The following is a 23,288-nucleotide window of genomic DNA, read 5'->3' as shown; positions in this document are numbered from 1 at the left end:
CTTGAATACCAGAGGCTCGACTTGAATACCAGAGGCGCCGGGTGAGGTTCACTTGAATACCAGAGGCGCCGTCAAGGACCAGTTGACCTTAACAAGGCACTCCGCAGAGGAGTACAGGACACGGAGAAGACCCATGAAACGGGGGCCGAATCCGAATGCCTGAACGATTCCCATGAGGTACGTGTGATCCACCCTGTCGAAGGCCTTCTCCTGATCAAGGGACAAAAAGCCTACCGACAGACCGGCCCTATGGCAAAAATGAAGGTGGTCCCGGACCAAAAAAATGTTGTCAAAAATGGTCCGGCCCGGGACGGTGTAGGACTGATCGGAATGGATCACACTCGCCAGCACAGACCCTAGCCGCTGCGACATCGCTTTGGCCACGATCTTATAATCTGTGCATAGCAGGGAGAGCAGACGCCAATTCCGAATGTCACGCGGGTCCCCACTCTTGGGTAAGAGGGTCAGCACCGCGCGAAGGCTGGAAAGAGGAAGGGCGCCGGTCTCCCAGGCTTCCTCTAGGACCCGCAGGAGGTCAGGTCCTAGAAGGTCAAAAAAATGGGCAAAGAACTCGACACTCAGGCCATCAATGCCCGGTGTTTTATTGTTGGGCATTTGACCCAGCACAGCAGAGAGGTCGGCCAAAGTGAAGGGCTTCTCCAGCCTCTCCCTGTTGCGCTGACTGAGCACAGGAAGCCCATCCCACAAGTCCCTGCTGGCATTGGGATCGACAGGGTCCAGAGAGAAGAGGGCAGAGTAAAATTCCCGTGCCCTCGCCTTAATCTCCTCCGGCTCCGTGAAGGGGGTTCCGTCGGCGGAGAGTAAACACATCATCCGCCCCTTCTTCCCCCCCTCTTCTCAAGTGCATAGAAGAAGCGCGAGCTGCAGTCCATTTCACGAAGGAACTGGACTCGCGAGCGTACAAAAGCCCCTCGGCCTCGCCGCTCCTCGAGGTCCCGAAGGGTGTGCTTACATAAGAACATAAGAAAATGCCATACTGGGTCAGACCAAGGGTCCATCAAGCCCAGCATCCTGTTTCCAACAGTGGCCAATCCAGGCCATAAGAACCTGGCAAGTACCCAAAAACTAAGTCTATTCCATGTAACCATTGCAAATGGCAGTGACTATTCTCTAAGTGAACTTAATAGCAGGTAATGGACTTCTCCTCCAAGAACTTATCCAATCCTTTTTTAAACACAGCTATACTAACTGCACGAACCACATTCTCTGGCAACAAATTCCAGAGTTTAATTGTGCGTTGAGTAAAAAAGAACTTTCTCCGATTAGTTTTAAATGTGCCCCATGCTAACTTCATGGAGTGCCCCCTAGTCTTTCTACTATCCGAAAGAGTAAATAACCGATTCACATCTACCCGTTCTAGACCTCTCATGATTTTAAACACCTCTATCATATCCCCCCTCAGTCGTCTCTTCTCCAAGCTGAAAAGTCCTAACCTCTTTAGTCTTTCCTCAGTCTTTCCTCCTCGTACTCTGCCTGCAGCTGGTGCTCGGCGTCAGAGAGCCCCGCCTCGAGAGCGAGCAGCTCCCCCTTGAGCCGCTCCGTCTCGCGACACCACTCCCCGTTAACGTCTCTGGCATATTGCGACAGAGAAGCTCGATGCGGACCTTCCCCACATCCTACCATTCGGGAGCGAGGGGGAAGTCCGCCTCGAGCTCGCGCCAGTCTCCCCAAAACTCCCGGACCGCTGTTACAAGCCGTTTCTCCTCTAAAAGCGAGTTATTAAAGTGCCAATAGGCAGCACGAGGCTCGACTGAGTCGAACCTCATCCTCACGGTCAACGCATGGTGGTCCGTGAAGGCCGCCACCTCATTGTCACTAGAAAGGGCTCGTGACATCAACCCAAAGGAGAAATAAAAAAGGTCGATCCAAAAGCGAGACACCTGTCCGAGCCGCACCCTGATAATGGTGTGGCCGTCAGATGCCCCAGGGTGTTGCGTTCGCCAGACGTCAGCCAGGGACAGGCGATGGACCACCCCCCTCAGGACGGCCAACGAGGCAGGAGACCCTTCAGGCCCCGTTCGGTCGCCGCGCTCCAGGGTACAATTAAAGTCACCCCCGAGCACGACCTCCTTGTCGCCATCCAGGGTGTCCAGGTGGGCTGACATCTGGTGAAAGAATGCTACACGTTCGGGTCCGGTAGTCGAGGCGTACACGTTAACTAGGTTAACTGTGCAGACCTCGATCCGGGCCCGGAGGTGCAGCATGCGACCTGGCACGACAGGTCGGACATCCAGCACTTCGGCCTGCAGGGATTCCGCTAGCAGGATGGCCACCCCGCCGGATTTCCCGACAGAGTGGTTGAGCTCCACCCTGCCGCGCCACCCCAGGAGCCAAGCTGCCTCGGTCTCTGGAGTGGAAAGGGTCTCCTGTAGGAAGGACACAGAGTACCCTCCCGCCTCAAGGAAGGAGAGCACCCAGTGCCTCCGGAGACCCCTCCTGCAGCCGCAGACGTTCAACGTGCCGAATGTCAGAACCATTGTCTATCGGCAATGGAAACTGTCGCATGGGGCGGCAACTTACAAGGGGTCACCTGCCCCATGCTGGTCCTGTTTCTCCAGCCCGTCAGGCTGGCCGAGTGCCTCCTCAGGTGACAGGAGGAGGTTCGGCTCAGCCAAGGGAATGAGTGGTCCCGGGAGGCCGCGATCCTCATTCCCAACCTCCCTGGAATGGGAACTGGACCTCCCCCTGAGGTCTAGGGCAGCATCCAACAGGCCAGTAGGCAGAGGGGAGCAGTGGGAAAGGTTCTCCGTGTCCATCTCCTTCTGGATGGAGACCTCATCGGAGTCAAGAACCGCCGAATACTCTGGAGTGGAGGGGGGGGGGGAAATCGCCTTTCCACCTGCACCCTCTCCCGCTTGCATATTCTCACTCAGAGTCCTCGCTAAGGGTTCCGAGCTGCTGTTAGATGCTACCTTTGGCTCCGGAGGCCTTCCTCTCCCCTCCGACACAGCCCCGGAGGGCGTGAGCACTTCAGGCGTCGGGTGAGGAGAGGGCGATGGAACAACAGGTGCCTCATCGGAGCCATTGGCAGGAAGCGGACTGTAGAGGGGGAGGTCCAGAAAGGGGGGTAAAAGGGAAGGGGGACTCCAAGGGTCCACCGCAGACAAGTTCTAAGAAGCTATCTGCATCCCAGACCTGCCTAGGAGCCCCCGACGTGTCTAAGGCAGGCAGGCCTGTGATGCGCGGTGGAGCCCTCCTCTTCGGGCTGGAGGGGCCGGTCTCAGGATGGAAGGACCAAAAAGGCCCCCCTGCGGTGACCCCGGAGCCCGACCCATCCTCGGGAAGTCCCCACTTCCTGGGCGAGCCAGTAGATGGAAGGGGAAGCAAGGAAGCACTCTGCCCCACACAATCCGCTGGAGGCGGGTCACTAGAAGCTACACTTCCCTCAACCACCTCCCCCTTCGATGCTGCCTTCCCGCCCTCTCTCGTTCCAAGTCCGAGGTGTCCATCTTAGAACAGGGAAGGTCTGGTGGTGCAGCCTCTTCGGCTGTGGTACCTTTCCGGCGAGCGCGAGTACCACTCCCCTTCTTCGGCGGAGCACCATCCACTCGGCCAGCACGGGGCGGCTTTGTGCGCTTCTCCGGCCGCCACTTCCAGTGCCAGTGTTGCCCGTCGGCTCTCCGGCACCCGAGGATGCACGTGGGGGGCCAACCGTCACTGGTGACGGTGGAGAGTCCCGCAAAGCCTGCCGAGGCGACGCAGTTCGTGGCAGCGGAGGCTCGACACGTGGAGCTGGGGCGACAGACGGCTTCTCCAGGGATGAGGGGGCCCTGGCGTCCGGGGTACCGCTCGGGAGAGCTGCGGCTCCGGGAGGACCGGCTGCAGGGGTGGCACTCACACTCTCCGGAGGGACACGTCCTCGCTTCCGAGGACAGTCCCTCCGAAGGTGCCCGGCCTCTTTACAGAGGAAGCACCGGTCCTCCAGAGTAGTATAGAATATTTTATAGGAGCGGCCCCCATCCCACACAGGGAACCAACCCTTTATACTGTCTGTCCCCCTGGGAAGTACGAGCCATGCCTGCCTCCTATGGGACTCCACATGTCTCATTGCCGCGGACTTGAACCCCAGGGGTAGGACCGAGATGGAGGAGCGTACGTCCCCCAGGTCGCTGAGCTGCTGCCGCAGCACGGCCTCAGTCAGGAATGGCGGGACGTTTGATAAGACTACATGCACCCCCAGTGCATCCAAAGGTTCCAGAGAGTGGAATAATCCATCGACTATGAGCCCGGTGACCAGGGCTTTATGAGTGGCGGCCAGGGAGCGAAAATAGATTATCGCTTTGCCGCTCTCTTTACTGGCCGAGTGGACGTTCTCCACCCCGACTATTTGTGCCGCTGCCAGTGCGTATTCCTGTATGCCGGCTACGGCCAGCATCTCGCACCGGACGGCGTGTTTACGGCTGAGGCCGCAACAACCCCCAGTGATGACGCTCAAGATCGGGGGCGTGGCCTACTCGCACCATTGCCAGCAGGATGGGTGGGGAGGGGACTAGCCGCGACGACCGCGTACGACCTAGCAGCTGCAGGAGGCGTACCCGGGACTGGCTCCGCCCACTTGGTTTTCCCCTTCTTCTTCCTCCCTGGGCGTCTTCATGAGTACCCTCGGCGCCCCGCTACCAGTGCCATGAGATGTGACGGTGGGAGGGGTAGGGCTAACCCCAGCCCTTATGTCTCCCATCAGGATTCCAGTGGCCAATGGGGAGGAGGGTGCCGGGACACGGGCCTCAGGGGTCAGCCGGAGTTGAGGCCCCTCGTGGGCAGGTAAGTCACTGGCTGAGGGAAAGCTTGTGGCCGACCTACCCTCGCTATTAGTGCCTAGATTAGTAGTAACTGTCTTGGCATCGCACGCAGATGGCGCCCTCGGAGCCCGAGATGGCTGTTGGGAAAGGACGTGGCCCATCGAGTCCTCCTTCTCAGGGGGGGGGGGTGCCTCTACGGCTGGTGCCTCACTTGTACGTGGTGTAGAGGGAGTCTTTTCCGTCGCCGACTGGCTCAGACGTGCCAGTAAGAGAAACAAGGAACAAACAGCAAACAAACAGTGGGTCCAACGCCTGGGTCCGTCGGCAACAGAACAGACGCCCCCTGCACCATGTACAAGCGAGGCACCAGCCGTAGAGGCACTCCCTCCTGAGAAGGTGGACTCCATGGGCCACGTCCTTTACCTTTACTGGCACGGCGTGCGTCACGTGCGCCCGTCTATGTGCTTTCATTGGCTGGAGCGCCCAAATCGACGGGTGCTCCGGCCAACGAAAGAAGGCTTCGCTCCACTCGTGCCGGAGAGGGCACTTCACGCCGAGCCAGGAGAACCAGGACTTGTGTGGGGGGGGGGGGGGAGGAACGCTGCAAGCCGCTTTCGCCGCCGGCTACCCCCTCCGGAGGGCGGCAGAGAAGGGAAGGGGCTGAAAAGCAACAAAAGGTAAGTTGGCACATGTCGAGCCGCTTCGGGAGGAGGGGATTTTCGGTTTTTAGGTTTTCCTGAGTTAAAGTTGGGATCCACTTCCTGGTGCCTGTCATTTCAAATGTCATTTGAAATGACAGGTACCAGTGCACCTAGGATACTGTATAGGCGCTGTATTAAGTGCCTATACAGTAAAATGGGTTGTGCGGGCCTAACACTTCCCCTAACGCTTTGCATACGCGGCTTGCATTTGCAAGCAATTTAAATAGAGTATCAAGCGGTATGTGATCAGAACAGTGCGTGGGGCAAATGTGGCCTTACTGTATCGACCCGATAAAAAGAGAGTAGCCCTTCAAAGAAGGAGGGAGGAGAGCTGGAGGGAAGGCAATTAAGATCCAAAGCCTGAGGCTGGGGGATGGAGCCCAGGCAGACCTTTTCCACTAAAAGCTAAGTCAGCTCTAACGGGGTTTTTTCACTTTTAATGTCTGTGTAACAGTTGGTATGGATAAGTGTCTTCAGCATTGCCTTGAGGGTTAATTAGAGGGATTAGCTCCGGTGGGGTGGCGTGGAAGAAGCTGAAGTAGGAAGGTTTATGTAAAGGAGGGGAATGTTTATTGTGGGGGTTGGAAAGAAGATAAGTTAAATGAAGAATAGAAAATGGTTTTTAGAACTGCACAGCCCGGGGAGCTTGTGGCAGGAACAAGAGTTGTTTTACTAAATTGAGGCAGCCGGAGGAAAAGAGGTAATTAGGACCTGGCAGCTGGCCTAAGGAGACGTTCCTGCAGTGGGGGAGGTTTCAGTACTGTTATACTTGGGGGAAGTAGAATGTACTGGGGGAAAAAACCTACGTAGCCCACATGTTGTGCAGGGGAAAGTATACTAGAAACTCAGAGTGAGAAGCTTGGTTGGTAATGCTTGTTGAGTGTTTTTCCTTTCTGTGGAGTTTGGTTTAATTAATAAACTTCAGTACATAAGAAGCTTCTGCCTAAATGTAATATGTTATGTTAAAGGGCTGCCAGGGAGGTGACCCTTACTCTAGTGGAGAATGGGGGAAGTTTGGTCTCAGGGGCCTAGTTGTAAGTAGGCCTTCCCTTATAAGTGGTGCTGACCCATAGCCTCCTTGCCTTATGGTTATCCTCTACTCCTGTCTCGCGGGAGAAACTTCAGGAAGGGATCAGCTATAAAGGACTTTGTGGAAGCAGTCCTTGATAATTAGCCCTGCGCCTGAAGTCACCGCTGAGGACCTGCCACCAGGGGCACCCATCATCGCCACAAATGTTATGGTGTTTTATATTTTCTGTTTAGTCTTCTATATACCACTTTTTTCAGCACTTCAAAGCGGATTACATTCAAGTACTGTAGGTATTTCCCTATCCCCAGAGGGCTTACAATCTAATGGGCTGATACAGTAAGGATGCGTAAGAGAGTGCGGCAGTGCCGGGCGCACCCTCGTTTGCCGCGCAAATATTTTGGTTCACATACCGCTCGATTCAGTATTCAAATCAGATGCAAATCCAAGTGGCGTCCAAAGCGCATCAATGAACCGGTAGACGTGTGCAATCCATGTATACAGCGCCTATACAGTATCCAGGGTGCGCTGGTACCTGTCATTTCAAATGACATTCCACCAGGTAAGTGGATGGTTCTTTCCTACAGACCCCGCTGTCTTGAGCGCCCGGTTGGACATCCAAGCTGGATGTCCGAAGTCACGGCTTGGACATCCAGCCGGGCACTCAAGGCAGGGGGAAGGCCCATGAACATCTGTTTGCACTGAAGCACGTACCACACACTAGTTACTCACCGAAATACTCTTTCTTCATGTGCAGCTCCAGCTCCTTCTCCAGTTCCAGGGTCAAGGCTTCCGACCTCCTCTCCCACTGGCTGGGTCCACTCTATCTGCACGGAGTCACCTGGTAGGGGAGCTGGAACTTGTGCAGCGTGGCCAATCCTCGGTCGGGATGGGGGGGCGGCAGGTGGCAGCGGCTGCTCTGGCCGGGGTGGTGACTTGTGCCGGCACGCGTCCCCGAAGTCGGGCGGGACGGGCTCCTCCAGCACGCAGGGGTTGCCGCAGTTGCCCAAGGTGGCCGACTGGCCGCACAGGCTGGAGCGTGCCTTCAGCCTCAGGGTTGCCCGGGGCCCTGTAGCGTGAGTCCGAGTAGCTGGAGCGGGGGCTGACGTGCCGCTGGTCCGGTTGCTGCCGGGCTTGCTGCCACTGTCGTAGCCGGTCAGGTCGTGGCATCCATTCATGGACCTTCCCGCTGCCTTGAGCGCCCGGCTGGACATCCAAGCTGGACGTCCAAGGTCGCAGCTTGGACGTCCAGCCAGGCGCTCAAGGCAGCGGGAAGGCCCACCGCACGAATGATCATTATTAACTCTAACCTGCAATGCAAGCAGCACTCGGGAAGTGGCGCGCCAGCCGGGTCCAGCGCAGCAGCATCTTATCAGCATTAGGAGCTCGTGCCCACTGGAAGTCAGCAGCGACAAGGAGCCCAGATCCACGAAAAGGCCAGAGGAGCCCCCGGATACGGTGTCCATTCCTTTCGTACAGAAACTAAACCCTACGGAACCAAAGTACTCTGAAGTTAAGCACGGTGCTGCCAGGTTGGATTACTTTTTTCCCCCTTGTGAGAGAAGCATTTTTTTCTGTGGATTGGGTTGGTTTGGGACTGGGCGGCTAAGTTCTAGCAGTCCTCTTTGTTGCTGGCATGTGGTACTTTTTTTTTTTTTTGCTGCGGGCAACTCAACCAGTAGTCATGACTCTTCGGCCGGAGCTAATGAGCAGTGGCATGAACTGCAGCGCGACAGAACAGATTCAGAGAACTGCTGCTGGGCTTCAGCCGGGCGCTCAAGGCAGTGGGAAGCTGACTGAACACCACACTAACGCCAGGGTCAGGGTAGGCGGTAAACATGCAGCAAATAACCTGGTTAAAAAGACGATAATCTGGGCGCACGTTACTGTATCAGAGGGAATAGCTAAATCGATCATTAACATATATACATGCGGCGGACGGAGACGGATACGCGTCCATTTTGGCAAGCGGTAAGGACGCATAAGACCAGATACTGAATCGTGGGTTCGCCTTACGCATCCAAATTGGGCGTCCAAAGCGGGTTAGAAACAGGGTAACTGCGGCCGTGTTTTACTGTATCTGCTTGTAAGTTTGTACCTGAGGCAATAGAGGGTAAAGTGACTTGTTCAAGGTCACAAGGAGCAACAGTGGGACTCAAACCCTGGTTTCCTGGTTCATAGCCCACTGCTCTAACCACTAGGCATCTCATTACTGGTCCTGAGTTAACTGCAGAGCTGAAAATTGCCATGATTGCATTGCACAAGCTGAATCTTACAGCAAAGCAGCATTTCCTTAACATATAGCTGTATAGGAAAGGTTACAATTACAAGACACAAAAATATACATTTCAGCACTGAGACATACGAAAGCAAATATGCTTTTCAACAGAAGGGGGTCATGCATGAAAGCTCGTTATGGCGTTTTCACATGCGATAATGCATGAGATGAAATTTTGTACTATATTCTCTCACCCTAGCTTGATGGTACCCTGTTATAGAGTCCATCAAGCTAGGGTGAGATAACATAGTACAAAATTTCAACTTTGTGAGACTTTCCTCACTCCAAATGACATCAAATCTTCACCAAGGTGTACTGTGCTGTTTGTAGATCTAACTCTACATGTGAAACTGGCCCCTAAACCCTAAACCACCACTAACACCTCACCTTGACTTATCATGTGGCTCTCTTATAGAGATATAAATACTTAACTACTATGGAGGCCCATGTAGGTAGTCAGTCTCTCTCAGCACATGCTGTGCTAACTTACCAATTTCCATAAACATGACCCTTTTTTGATAACGCATGCATTATTGATGAATCTAGGCCAAAATGTTTAATAAGAAAATGATGTAAAATAATACCTTTATATTTTGGTTTTAAGTCATTTTGAATGGAAATCCAAAGCGATTTGTAAATTTTTTCCTTTTCCTCAGTAATAAGTCGTTGAATACCAACAAAGATAGCATCAATCTTCAAGAAATAAAAAAAGAATTCATTTAACTTTGCATCAATAACTTAGCTGACTAACCTAACTTCTCCCAAAAATGCTCCCAAATTGCCACAATATCTGGCTACATCTTAGTTGAATAATAGGATATCCTGCTAAAGTTTAGCCAGATAGTGCCCAAAATATTCAAAAGTCAGCACTTAGCTGGATAACTAGTAAGTTATTTGGCTAAATGCCTTTGAGTATGAACCTCAGTATAGAATATGATTTCATACTTAACATTCAGAGACAGCAACATATATGCTTCTGAAAACATGATGGGACCCAATTCAGATTAACAGAAAGCTTTATAACTCCAAATGTTATGCAATTTCTCTGAATTCAAACAGTATGGCAGTTCTCACAAGTGAGTGACATCATTCAATAAAGTGGCCCAGAACTTTTATGTCAAAGTTTTTCTAGAACTTTGACTGTACCTCAGTGGGCATGCCCAATATGCCATTATGCCACATGTCCTTGCAGGGGAGCCCTTCAGTCTTCTTTTCCAGAGTCCACCAGTCATGGTTCCTCACTCTCCTGCTCCTTACAGTTTTATTCCAGCCTAATTTCAGCAGTATTCATTTGTCATGGAGCCCCACAGTCTTTTGTGCACACACGTTTTGTTTACGAATTTAACTGCTGAAACAGCAAGGAGTTTTGTGCACAAAAAAAAATGTGTGCTTAGAACGGTGTGTATTCCTTAGCACCCTCATGTGGAAATCCCATGCTAATGAAGGCATTAACTATTACTCCCTAATGTAGAAAGATGTGCTGGTTTACCTTGTGTATCTTTAATCCTGTAAACTTAACTCCTAGTCTGAGGTAGAGTTTCCAAACTAATGTTCCAATGTCAGAAACTGAAGTTGGGATTTTATTAGCAAAAATGTTTTGTGCACAAAAAGCATGTTTTCTGCATATAAAATGATTTATGTTTTCAGTAAAAGCTTTCTGCACTGAAAGCAATGTTTGTGCACAGAAAGAAGTACAAGTCACAGAACTCAAATTAAGAGTACAAAAGTTAGGCGCATAAGCTTGTGCTCCTAATTCAAGATATGGGCACAAGATAAGTTAGGTGCACAAAAGCTCCTATTAGGAGTATAAAAACTATGGGGGTAATATATCCACTCACCAGCTTGCTGAATGTTATCCACTTAAAGTTAGCAGGATAACTTGCACTATATATTCAGTGGGATAAATGTCCCACTGAATATACATACTTAAAGTTTGCTAGCTACCTGTAGCTGGATAACTAAAAATCCTAACTGGCTATGTTTGAATATAACCAGTTTAATTTCTTAATTATCCAGCCTTGTGTGGCTGCATAACTTGCTACTTAATCGGATATCTTCAAAAGACATCCAGTTAAGTAGTGCTTTTAAAAATGTAAAGGACCTATGGCCCAATTCTATGCCTTCCCCCACAAACTATTAAATATGCCCTATCAGATCATGCACCCCTACCCCCAATCCCCATTTAAATTTTAGGGATCTGTAATTATTGTAAATGCTGCCCCTGCCCCCCCAGTCTCAATATTCTGTGCCACATCCTCCACCCTTGGGACCTCCACCATTCCCCAAACAATAAAAACCCCTGCCGGGAGCGGAATATGAACTGTAATGAGAAGAGCAGCACGCAGCCGTCCTGGAGGTGTAGAAAGCCGAACATGAGTAAAAAGACGACAAACAATCTTAGGGTTGAACAGCAGGGGGCCTATTTCAGACCATTCCAGTACATCCCGGGAGAGGAGCATCAGCCCACTCTCCCAACAAAGATTCAAAAGAAAAACAACTGTGCCCTGCATCCCGCAGGACACACAAAGTGGCTCAAACAGAAGGGGGGGAAGGGGGGGGGGGGACACTGCCAGGTATGCATCCAGAGGCTGCAATGGGACACTGACCGGGAAAAGGAAAGGGAACCGTAACCCTGGCAGGGAGGCTTCGGGGTTGCTCCTGTTTGCCCAAGCGGGACCCCGAGGTTCATGGCTAACTAAGGGCGGAAACACCTCACTGCTCCCATGCACGCGCTCCGTGGAGGGCGTGCGCCACTGCCCAAAAACAAAGTCCTAAACGTGCAAGGCTAACTAAGGTTGGGGTCCATCGTGAACCGTGCAGAGCACGTTTGCCACTGCCCATCCCCAGATAAAGGTGTCTATCGTATCCGTGGCTGTAGCATAAGTGTACTCGGCCCTCACTCTGGCCCGCACCACACCTCGAAAAAGGGCTACGCAGCCATCCGGGATGCCACCATCTAACACCACAGTCCTGGTCTTATGGATGACGTATTTCGCGGTGGCCAGAATATAGTTGATGAGGTGGTCCTTAGCCTTCAGCCTCTTGTTCTTGGATGCGGTGCGGCCATAAAGGAACAAATGAGGGCTGAATTGTAGCCAGAAGCGGAGGAGGAGGGTCTTCAGCTCTACGAGGAAGAGTGTAAGTCAAGGACATCGCAGAAAAATGTGTTCCAGCAAGTCCTCTTCCCCGCAGAACTTGCACCCTCCTCCTGAACCCCTGATGTATACCATCAGTCTACCTGTTGCGACGGCCCCGTGGGTGATGCGCCAGCTCAGGTCCCCGGTGGGATTCGGAATCAGTTCCGAATAAAACTGCTCCCACCGGGGTTCCTGCGCATCACCCAAAACTCTCCACCAGGGTGTGTCTGGGCGGCTGGAGAGGGTAGCCTGGTGCACACGGTCGTGTACCAGTTCAGTGACCGCCGTCTTCGTGGCATCCTGAAAAGGAACCTGCTGCAACTCCTGCAGCCTGCTTAGGCTGTGGGAAGGGGGACAGGGAGGTCGAGGGGGTCCTTGGTGAATCAGGGGGCCGATGGTCAGGTCCGGGAGAACAGGGGTGGGGACTCCCAGCCTGAAAGACCCCCTCGGATGGGTTGCAGGGGCCAGGGGGTAAAAAGGCCCCGTATCTCTCTGAGCAATTGACCGGCTATGTACGGGTGCCCCATGCCCATACGTTGGGCAAGCGTTCTGGGGACACCCAACATCGCCGGTCTGTGCTCAGGAGATCTATGACCCGTGTGGTCCCGGACTCTATGAGCCATCGGTGCACCAGAGGGGACTCCAGGGCATTCACAGCTAGGGATGTGAATTGGGCTTCAGACGATTGAAAATATCGTATATTTTCAAAGTCGTCAGAAATCAGGGGCTCCCCCAAAACGATAGGAAAACCCCATGATATTGTTCGTGGGGGTTCTCTTATTGTATTGGGGGAGGGTGTGAAAAATGGCACACAAAAATAACCCCGAAATCCACCCCGACCCTTTAAAACTAATCCCTTAGCTTCCCCCACCCTCCCGACCCCCCAAAAAACTTTTTACATGGCGCCGGCCATCCAGTGCTCCCTCCATGTGACAGGGGCCTGCCAATGGCACGGATACCCTGTCACATGGTAAGGGCAAAGGGTCATCGGCGCCATTTTGATTAGTGGCAGCCGATAGCCCGGGAGCGGGAGATCGCTCCCGGGACCCCCACTGGACCACCAGGTACCTGTCAATTTTTTTTTTTTTTTGGGGGGGGGGGGGTCAGGAGGGTGGGGGAAGCTAAGGGATTAGTTTTAAAGAGTCGGGGTGGGTTTTTTGTTTATCGGCTCGGGCGCAGCCGATAAACAAAACCTCGATCGGGCCGGATGGAAAAAAAAACCACCATGTGAATCGGAACCCAAACAGATTCCGGTTCCGATTCACATCTCTATTCACAACCAGAGCGGGGTTGTGAATAAAGGGCTCTTCTGGACTATCCAAGCTCAGGGGCGCCGAGGGATCTCGTGTTCCAGAGACCACACTCCAGGCTTTGAAAATGTCTTGATAGGAGACCGGCAGCAACGGGAAGTCGCGTGCGTACAATTCCCTATCAATCACCAACAGCTGCCAGTCATACCGCAACCCGCCCACTTGCTGGAGGAAAATAAAGACCCCAGCAGGCTCCACTGCAGAGGCGGGTCTGCATACAGGAATCTCCGCAAGGCCTGGAACCGCAGGGTATGGACTTTACATCATATGTCCACCACCCCCTGCACCCCCTCTTTGAAGGGTAGCCCCAGGACACCCGAGGAGAGCCAGTGCCTCCTCCAGGCCCAGAAGAAGTCCAGCAACTTCCTCTGAGTCCAGGATATGAACTCCGAGGGCGGCCTCAGGGCGGCCAGCCGGTGCCACAGCATGCTGGACACCAGCTGGTTCACCACCAAGGCCATCCCTCGGAAGGACATTAGCTGAACGAGACCCTTCCACGCCCCCAGATGAACTGCGATCTTTTCCTCCAACTCCTTCCAGTTTGCCGGGGCCGCAGACTTTGCAGCGGAAAGGTGGACACCCAAATATTTCAGGGTCCCCCTGCCCCAGGAAAAATTATCAATCTGGCAAGGGGGCACGTCCACCTGTTGCGGCCCTACCCAAAGTCCGGAGCTTTTGGTCCAGTTGATTCGGGCAGAGGATGCGGATGAATAAACCCGCTGGCAGGCTCGCACCCTCTCCAAATCAAGTAGGTCCTGGACCATGAGGAGTATGTCGTCAGCGTATGCCGACAGGGTGATCCGCATTTCCGGTGCTCGCAGCACGAAGCCAACGAGCCGCCTGTGCAGAAGACACAGAAACAGCTCGATGGCCAGGGCGTAGAGCTGTCCGGAGAGCGGGCACCCCTGACGTACTCCTCGACCAAATGCCAGAAGCGCCGTCAAGGACCAGTTGACCTTAACAAGGCACTCCGCAGAAGAGTACAGGACACGGAGAAGATCCATGAATGGGGGCCGAATCCGAATACCTGAAGGGTTCCCATGAGGTATGTGTGATCCAGTCTGTCGAAGGCCTTCTACTGATCAAGGGACAAAAAGCCTACCGACAGACCGGCCCAACGGCAAAAATGAAGAAGGTCCCGGACCAAAACAATGTCAAAAATGGTGCGGCCCGGGACGGTGTAGGACTGGTCGGGGTGGATCACACTCGCTAGCACAGACCCCAGCCGCTGCAACATCGCTTTGGCTATGATCTTGTAGTCTGTGCATAGCAGGGAGAGTGGACGCCAATTCCGAATGTCGCGCGGGTCCCCACTCTTGGGCAAGAGGGTCAGCACCGCGCGACGGCTGGAGAGGGGAAGGGCGCCGTTCTCCCAGGCTTCCTCTAGGACCCGCAGGAGGTCAGGTCCTAGGAGATCAAAAAAATGGGTGAAGAACTCAATTCTCAGTCCATCGATGCCCGGTGTTTTATTGTTGGGCATCTGGCTCAGCGCAGCAGAGAGGTCGGCCAGAGTAAAGGGCTCCTCCAGCCTTTCTCTGTCACACTGACTGAGCACAGGAAGCCCGTCCATGCTGGCATTGGGATCGACAGGGTCCGGAGAGAAGAGGGCAGAGTAAAATTACCATGCCCTCGCCCTGATCCTTTCTGGCTCCATGAAGGGGGTTCCGTCGGCGGAGAGTAAACACGTCATCCGCCCCTTCTTCCCACTCCTCTTCTCAAGTGCGTAGAAGAAGCGCGAGTTGCAGTCCATTTCACGAAGGAACTGGACTCGCGAGCACACAAAAGCCCCTCTGCCTCGCCGCTCCTCGAGGGCCCGAAGGGTGCGCTTCTTCTCCTCATACTCCACCTGCAGCTGGTGCTCGGCGTCAGAGAGCCCCGCCTCGAGAGTGAGCAGCTCCCCCTTGAGCTGCTCCGTCTCGCGACGCCGCTCCCCATTAACGTCTCTAGCATATTGCTGACAGAGAAGCCCGAGGTGGATCTTCCCCACATCCCACCATTCAGCGAGCGAGGGGAAGTCCAACTCGAGCTCGCACCAGTCTCCCCAAAAGTCCCGGACCGCCGTCACGAGCCGTTTCTCCTCTAAAAGCGAGTTATTAAAGTGCCAATAGGCGGCACGAGGCCCGACTGGGTTGAACCTCACCTTCACGGTCACCGCGTGATGGTCCATGAAGGTTGCCACCTCATTGGGACTAGAAAGGGCTCATGACATCAACCCGAAGGAGAAACAAAAACAGTCGATCCGAGAGCGAGACACCTGTCCGAACCGCACCATGATAAAGGTGTGGCCGTCAGATGCCCCGGGGTGTTGTGTTCGCCAGACGTCAACCAGGGACAGGCGGGGAACCACCTCCCTCAGGACAGCCGACGAGGCGGGGTGCCAGTCGCTCCCCGTATGGTCACCGCGCTCAAGAGTGCAGTTGAAATCAACCCCGAGCACGACCTCCTCGTCGGCGTCCAGGGTGTCCAAATGGGCTGACATCTGGCGAAAGAATACTTCACGTGCGGGTCCAGCGGTCAGGGCGTACACGTTAACCAGGTTAATCGTGCAGCCCTCGATCCGGGCTCTGAGGTGAAGCATGCGACCGGGCACGACAGGTCGGACATCCAGCACTTCGGCGTGCAGGGATTCTGCCAGCAGGATGGCCACCCCGCCGGATTGCCCGACGGAGTGGTTGAGCTCCACCCTGCCGCGCCACCCCAGGAGCCAAGCTGCCTCAGTCTCTGGGGTGGAAAGGGTCTCCTGAAGGAAGGACACAGAATACCTCCCCCCCCCCTCCGCCTTAAGGAAGGAGAGCACCCAGTGCCTTCGGAGACCTCCTCCTGCAGCCGTTCAATGTGCCGAATGTCAGAGCCATTCTCTATCAGCAATGCAAATGGTCGCATGGGGCAGCAACTTACAAGGGGTCACCTGCCCCATGTTGGTCCTGTTTCTCCAACCCGTCAGGCTCGCCGAGCACCTCCTCAGGTGACAGGAGGAGGGTTGGCTCAGCCAAGGGAATGAGGGTCCTGGGAGGCCGTTGGACTCAGCGGAATCTGCCAGCCCTCCCATCTGGGAATGACCCTCATTCCCTACCTCACCTTGATGGGAACTGGACCTCCCCCTGAGGTCTGGGGCAGTATCCACCTGTTCAGCAGGCAGAGGTGAGCAGTGAGGAAGGGTTCCCGTGTCCATTTCTTCCTGGATGGAAGCCTCCACAGTAGAGGGAACCACCGAGCACCCTGGAGGGTTGGGGGGGGGGGGGGAACCTCCTCCCCACCTGCTTCCTCTCCCATCCACGTATCCCCGACCAGAGACCCTTCTAAGGGTTCTGAGATGTTGCTTATCCCTGCCTCTGACTCCAGAGGCCTTCCTCTCCCCACCAGCACTTCCCCGGAGGGAGTGCTCACCTCAGGCTTCGGGCGGGGAGAGGTCGATGTAACAACAGGCGCCTCATCTGAGCCATCAGCAGGGAACGGGCTATACAGGGGGAGGTCCAGAAGAGGAGTAAAAGGGAAGGGGGACTCCAGAGGCCCACCGCAGACAAGTTCGAGAAAACAGTCGGCATCCCAGACCTGCTTAGGAGCCCCAGATGCGTCTAAGGCAGGCAGGCCTGGGATGTGCGGTGGGGATCTCCTCTTCGGGCTGGAGGGGCCAGCCTCAGGATGAAAGGACCAGGCCGGCCCCTCTGCAGTAACCCCGCGGCTCGACCCGTCCTCCGGGAATCCCCTCTTCCTGAACGAAGCAATGGGTGGAAGGGGAGCAGGCAGAGAGACATCCTGCCCCGCTGTATCCGATGAAGATAGGTTGTCAGATACTACACTCCCTTCACCCACCTCTCCCCTCGGTACTGCCTTCCCGACCCACTCCTGTTTCAAATCCATGGTGTCCTCCTTCGAACAGGGAGGGCCCCGTTTCACATCTTCTCCGGATATGGCACCTTTCCGGCGAGCGTGGGTTCCACTCCCCCTCTTCGGTGGGGGCCCCGCAGCCACAGACTCAGCACCAGAGGGGGGCGAAGCATCATCCACTCCTCCAGCACTGAGCAGTTTAGTTCTTTTCTCCCAGCTGCCACGTTTTGCGCCGGGGTCGCCTGTCATCTCTCCGGTTACAGAAGATGCACGTCAGGGGCTAGCCGCTACTGGCGACGGTGGAGAGTCCCTTGAGTCCTGCCGAGGCAAGGCAGCTCATGGCAGCGAAGGCTCAGCACGTGTAGCAGGAGCGACAGACGGCTTCTCCAAGGGTGAGGGGGCCCTGGCGTCTGGGGTGCCGCTCTGGAGCACTGTAGCTCCGGGAGGACCGGCTGCAGGGGCGGCACTCACACTCTCTGCCGGGGCCTGTCCTTGCTTCTGAGGACAGTCCCTCCGAATGTGCTCCGCCTCTTTACAAAGATAGCACCAGTCCTCCAGGGTGGTATAGTAGATCTTATAAGAGCGGCCCCCATCCCACACAGGGAACTACCCCTCAATACCGTCCATCCCCCTGGGAAGCACAAGCCATGCCTGATGCCTGTGGGACTCCACGTGCTTCATCACCTTGGTCTTAAACCCCAGGGGCAGGTCCGTGATCGATGAATGCACATCCCCCAGGGTACCGAACTGCTGCCTCAGCTCGGCCTCTGTGAGGAAGGGCGGGACATTGGATAACACCACTCGCACCTCAGTGCATCAAATGGTTCCGGAGAGTGATACAATCCGTCAACTACAAGCCCGGTAACCAGGGCGCGAAAATAAATTATCACCATGCTGCTCTCTTTGCTGGCCAAGTGGACATTCTCCGCCCCCACGACCTGTGCCGCCTCCAGTGCGTACTCTTGTATGCCGGATGCAGCCAGCATCTCACACCGGATGGCGTGCTTCCGGCTGAGGCTGCAACGTCCCCCCGTGATGACACTTTAGGTTGGGGGGCGTGGCCTACTCGCTCCATTGCCAACAGAAGTGGTGGGGAGGGGACCAGCTGCGACAGCCGCATATGACCGGGCAACTACAGGAGGCATACCCAGAACTGGCTCCACCCACTTGGTCTTCACTCTTCTTCCTCCCTCTTTGAGCTTCAGCACCAGTACCCTCGGTGCCTCCGCTACTGGTGCCATGGGATGCGATGGTGGGAGGGGTAGGGCTACCTCCAGCCTTTCTGTCTCTCATTGGGATGCCGGTGGCCAATGGGAAGGAGAATACTGGAGTACTCACAGGGGGCAGTTGGTGGAGAGGCCCCTTGTGATTAAGAACGTCACTGGCTGAGGGGAGGTTTGCAGCCGACCCACCCTCACTATTAATGTCAAGGTTAGTGTTAGTTGCTTCTGCTTGGGCATCACATGCAGGTGGCGCTGGCTGTCTCTGGAATGGTGTTCAGGAGGTGACATCACCCATGAAGCCCTCCTTCACAGGAGGGGGTTCCACTGCGGCCGGCACCTCGCCTGTGCGTGCAGCACAGGGAGTCTTTTCCGCTGTCCCAGACGATGGGCCCATTGTACTTTAACGAGCTGTGCAGCTCCAGTCTCATTCGGTCTATGGAAGGTCATAGAGGGGCCTTCCAGGCCCCAGCTCATCACGGGGACCTCCAGCTGGCTTTCCAGGCTCCTCTACTTTCTGGAGCTTGGGCTTTGTAGAGTTCTTATTGTGCCACCTTGCTGGGCCCTTCCCGGGCATGATAGCTTTGCAGGTGGACCCAAGGCACTGATGGTGCTGCTGGTGATAACAATAGGGGGGAGGGGGCCTTTCTGCACTATAACAGCCAATGTTGCCGGTGAAAACGTGCCTCTGCTGTTACCCGCAGCCTTCGGGGTTGGTATGAGGTGAGGAAAAACTAAGATAACAAAAGGAAGGAAGGAAGGAAGGAAGGAAGGAAGGAGGGAGGGGGGAGGTCGAGGAAGGGAAGAAAGCTCAGGAAACTCAGAGGGGCCAATTAAGGCTTAGTTGATAAAGCTGTGCACAGACCTAAAGAGGTTCTGTGCACGGTGGTGAAACCAATATGGGGGAGGGGAAAACAAACAAAAAAAAATAGGGAGGGAGGGAGGGAAGAACTGAGGTACACACGAAAAGATAAACCAGAACAAAAAAACCCACAAGCAATACAGCAAAAGAAACAAGGAACAAACAAACAAAAAAACCACAAGCCTACAGACAAACCAGGAACAAACAAATGAACAAAACAAACCAAACTATCAAATTAGACCCTAAAGATAGAAGAACAGAAAATGGGGAAAGGAGAAGGAACAAACTGCAGCTACCCTGCTACACCCAGGCGCCTTGCCTTGGTAAACCTCAGCAAAAAGGTGAAGAAAATGGCTTACCTGGGGTGAGGCAGAAGCAGCTGCAGCAAGCTCAAACCCCTGGGGGGGGGGGGGGAAGGAAGAAGATTCTCCCCTACCTTGGGGAGAAGAACCAGGGGAAAGGTTCCCCTGAAGGGAAGCAAAAGTTAGCAGCTCTCTCCACAGAGAGCTCAAGACACCAGGGGAAAGGTTCCCCTGAAGGGAAGCAAAAGTTAGCAGCTCTCTCCACAGAGAGCTCAAGACACCAGGGGAAAGGTTCCCCTGAAGGGAAGCAAAAGTTAGCAGCTCTCTCCACAGAGAGCTCAAGACACCAGGGGAAAGGTTCCCCTGAACGGAAGCAAAAGTTAGCAGCTCTCTCCACAGAGAGCTCAAGACACCAGGGGAAAGGTTCCCCTGAAGGGAAGCAAAAGTTAGCAGCTCTCTCCACAGAGAGCTCAAGACACCAGGGGAAAGGTTCCCCTGAAGGGAAGCAAAAGTTAGCAGCTCTCTCCACAGAGAGCTCAAGACACCAGGGGAAAGGTTCCCCTGAAGGGAAGCAAAAGTTAGCAGCTCTCTCCACAGAGAGCTCAAGACACCAGGGGAAAGGTTCCCCTGAACGGAAGCAAAAGTTAGCAGCTCTCTCCACAGAGAGCTCAAGACACCAGGGGAAAGGTTCCCCTGAAGGGAAGCAAAAGTTAGCAGCTCTCTCCACAGAGAGCTCAAGACACCAGGGGAAAGGTTCCCCTGAAGGGAAGCAAAAGTTAGCAGCTCTCTCCACAGAGAGCTCAAGACACCAGGGGAAAGGTTCCCCTGAACGGAAGCAAAAGTTAGCAGCTCTCTCCACAGAGAGCTCAAGACACCAGGGGAAAGGTTCCCCTGAAGGGAAGCAAAAGTTAGCAGCTCTCTCCACAGAGAGCTCAAGACACCAGGGGAAAGGTTCCCCTGAAGGGAAGCAAAAGTTAGCAGCTCTCTCCACAGAGAGCTCAAGACACCAGGGGAAAGGTTCCCCTGAAGGCAGGGCCGGCGGAAGCACTAGGCGAACTAGGCGATCGCCTAGGGCGCTGAGCATTAGGGGGCGCCGAGCCGCTGATGGCCAATGGCCGCCGGTGGACGTCATCCCAATGGCGGCTGAGCGGTGAACTACTGCTATGCTGTGTGCCGGATACACACAGCAAGAAGATCGGCAGGACCATGCCGTCTAAACATGCTGGTGCTCCTCCTCCTCCTTCCTGCCCGCGCGGCCCCGGAAGAAAAATGTTGCCGGGGCCGCGCGGGCAGGAAAGAGGAGGAGCATCAGCCAATGCAGGAACTTCTCCTCCTTCCTGCCCGCGCGGCCCCGGAAGAAAAATGTTGCCGGAGCCGCGCGGGCAGGAAAGAGGAGGAGCATCAGCCAATGCAGGAACTTCTCCTCCTTCCTGTCCGCGCGGCCCCGGAAGAAAAATGTTGCCGGGGCCGCGCGGGCAGGAAAGAGGAGGAGCATCAGCCAATGCAGGAACTTCTCCTCCTTCCTGCCCGCGCGGCCCCGGAAGAAAAATGTTGCCGGAGCCGCGCGGGCAGGAAAGAGGAGGAGCATCAGCCGCGTGCAGAAGAGGATCAGCGCGGCTCGAGAAGACCGGGGCCGCTGCAGAGCCCATCCTGCAGTGGCCCGTGAAGAGGAGGCCCAGAGGTGAGAGAGAGACTGAGGGTTTGTACAGTGTGTATGTGTGCGTGTATGAGATGAGTTGAGAGACTGTGTGTGTGTGTGGGTGTGAGTGAAGACCTGAATGTTTGCAGAGACAGCATGGGAGAGCCTCTGTGTGTGTGAGAGACAGCATGTGATAGTGAGAGCCTGTGCTTGAGCAAGACAGCATGTGGGAGTGAGAGAGAGCCTGTGTGTGTGTGTGAGTCAGCATGTGACAGTGAGAGCCTGTGTGTAGGAATGATTGTATGAGAGAGAGCATGTGACAGTGAGAACCTGTGCTTGAGCAAGACAGCATGTGGGAGTGAGAGTTAGACAGGATGTGCAAGAGAGAGACTGTGTATAAATAATTGTATGAGGGACAGCATGTGAGAATGCCTGTGTATGTGAGAGAGAGAAAGCATGTGAGAATGAGAACCTGACTGTGTGTTTGAGGGAAGCAGACAGATGGAGAGAAAAGAAATATGTTATAAAAAGAATTGGCAAAAAAATAAGAAAGGGAAGGTGGAAAAAAAAAGCCTGTGACCAACCGATTAGAAAACTAAGATCAGACAGCAAATGTAAAAAGAAATAAATTACTTTTTACTGATTGGAACATGTAATCTTTGGGAATGTGCAAGAGTAGCACTTTCTCTATGCGGATCTCACAATGTACGAGATCAGCATAGAGGAACTGGAAGCCCATGGGGCCTGCACAGAGGAGGCAGCAGAATGGGCTTCAGTGCCAATAGCAGCAATCAGCACCTCCGCAATAGCCATACAGCAGCAGTGACAGTGGCAGCAGAGGGATGAGAGAGGCTCTGAGGTTGCTGGCAAAAGAAAGAGAGGGGGTCTCTGCCTTTAGTGTGTGCATGTGTATGAATGGGAGTCTGCCTGGCGGTGTATGTGTGTGAATGCATGGGTGCCTGCCTGAGGGTGTGTCTGTGTATGAGAATGTATGGGTGTCTTCCTGGGGTTTGTATGTGTGAGAATATGTGCCTGCCTGTTTGTGGTGTATGTGTGTGTGTGAGAATAAATTGGTGCCTGCCTGGGGGTCTGTGTGTGTGAGAATGAATGTGTGCATGCCTGGGGGATGGAGAGGGAGTGGTGTGAAAATGAATGGGAGCCTGCCTGGGGTTCAGTGTGAGAATGACTAGGAGCTTGCCTGTGTGTGTGTGTGTCTGTGTGAGAACGAGTGGGAGCTTGCCTGGGAGTGTGTGTTTGTGTGTATGTGAGGGAGCCAGTGAGAGCATGAGTGTGTATGAGAAAATCCAGGGGAGTAAGAGTGTGTGTGAGTGGGGGGGGGGGGGGGAGGAAGAGAGTGTCTTACACCCTGAGAGTGTGTCAGTGTCTGTGAGAGCGAGAGGTTATGGTTGGGTATAAGAGCATGAATGTGTATGTATGTGACAGTGTATGTGTGAGAGAGAATGGACATGTGAGTATGTGTGAGAGAGAGAGGATAACCTCCTAATCCTCGACAATATCAGGGTGACTGGAAATCAAGAGCTCCCATGTATGGACAGCAGGGGCTTTTTAAAATCCTTATTAGTTTTAATTATTGTGTGTTATTTGATATATGTACTGTTTTGAAATATTTTATTGGTGTTTGGGAAATTGTAAAAAATGTATATGATTTTAATTAATAGAAATTCTATTTATCAGTAGTTTTAAAATATTTTATTAGTATGGTTTTACTATTATAACTGATGCTTTGTTTCTTGATTTTATTTGTTTTATGAGGAATGGTTGTTCTGTTTTTCCATTGCTAATACACAGAGTCTGGCTTCTTGGGGTTTCCATTTCAGTTTTTTCTAATTTGTGCTCCTTTATTTTGTATTCTGTATTTGGTGAAGGTCTGTCTCTGCTCTGTGTGTGTGACCATGATGAGAGATTCTGCTAGCATAGGGATCTATAGCAATTGGGTTTGTTTTGTTTCCTCAGTAGGTGGTGTATTGGTATTCTAGGACCCAGTGTAATATTTACCCTTGCTTATTCACAGGTAGGGTTATTGTTGTTTGAGTCCTTGGTGTTATTACTGTTATGTTATGATGGGATTGCAGTATAGATTTTGGGTGTCTCTTTTGCGGTGCTTTATGTTAGTTCACAATGTGTCTGGCAGTGGAAGGTGTTTGTGCTGCTGTTACTGTGAGGTGACACCAGAATTTGAAAATATCTTTTAGTATGATGAGCT

General features: G+C 53.7%; 1 protein-coding gene across 1 annotated transcript in view; it reads right to left on the bottom strand.

Annotated features, from left to right (window-relative positions):
* The window catches only part of NUGGC (nuclear GTPase, germinal center associated), an 864,070-nt gene that overhangs the window by 201,661 nt on the left and 639,121 nt on the right, over window positions 1-23,288 (bottom strand). Inside the window, exon 16 of the mRNA XM_029596224.1 lies at window positions 9,351-9,459. Within this exon, the coding sequence (XP_029452084.1) occupies window positions 9,351-9,459 (109 nt within the window). The remainder of the gene's footprint in view (window positions 1-9,350; window positions 9,460-23,288) is intronic.

Source organism: Rhinatrema bivittatum, chromosome 3 (genome assembly GCF_901001135.1).
Source record: "Rhinatrema bivittatum chromosome 3, aRhiBiv1.1, whole genome shotgun sequence".
Taxonomy (NCBI): Eukaryota; Metazoa; Chordata; class Amphibia; order Gymnophiona; family Rhinatrematidae; genus Rhinatrema; species Rhinatrema bivittatum.
The sequence above is the reverse complement of the archived record's forward strand: the minus strand, read 5'-3'. Positions and strand labels throughout refer to the sequence as shown.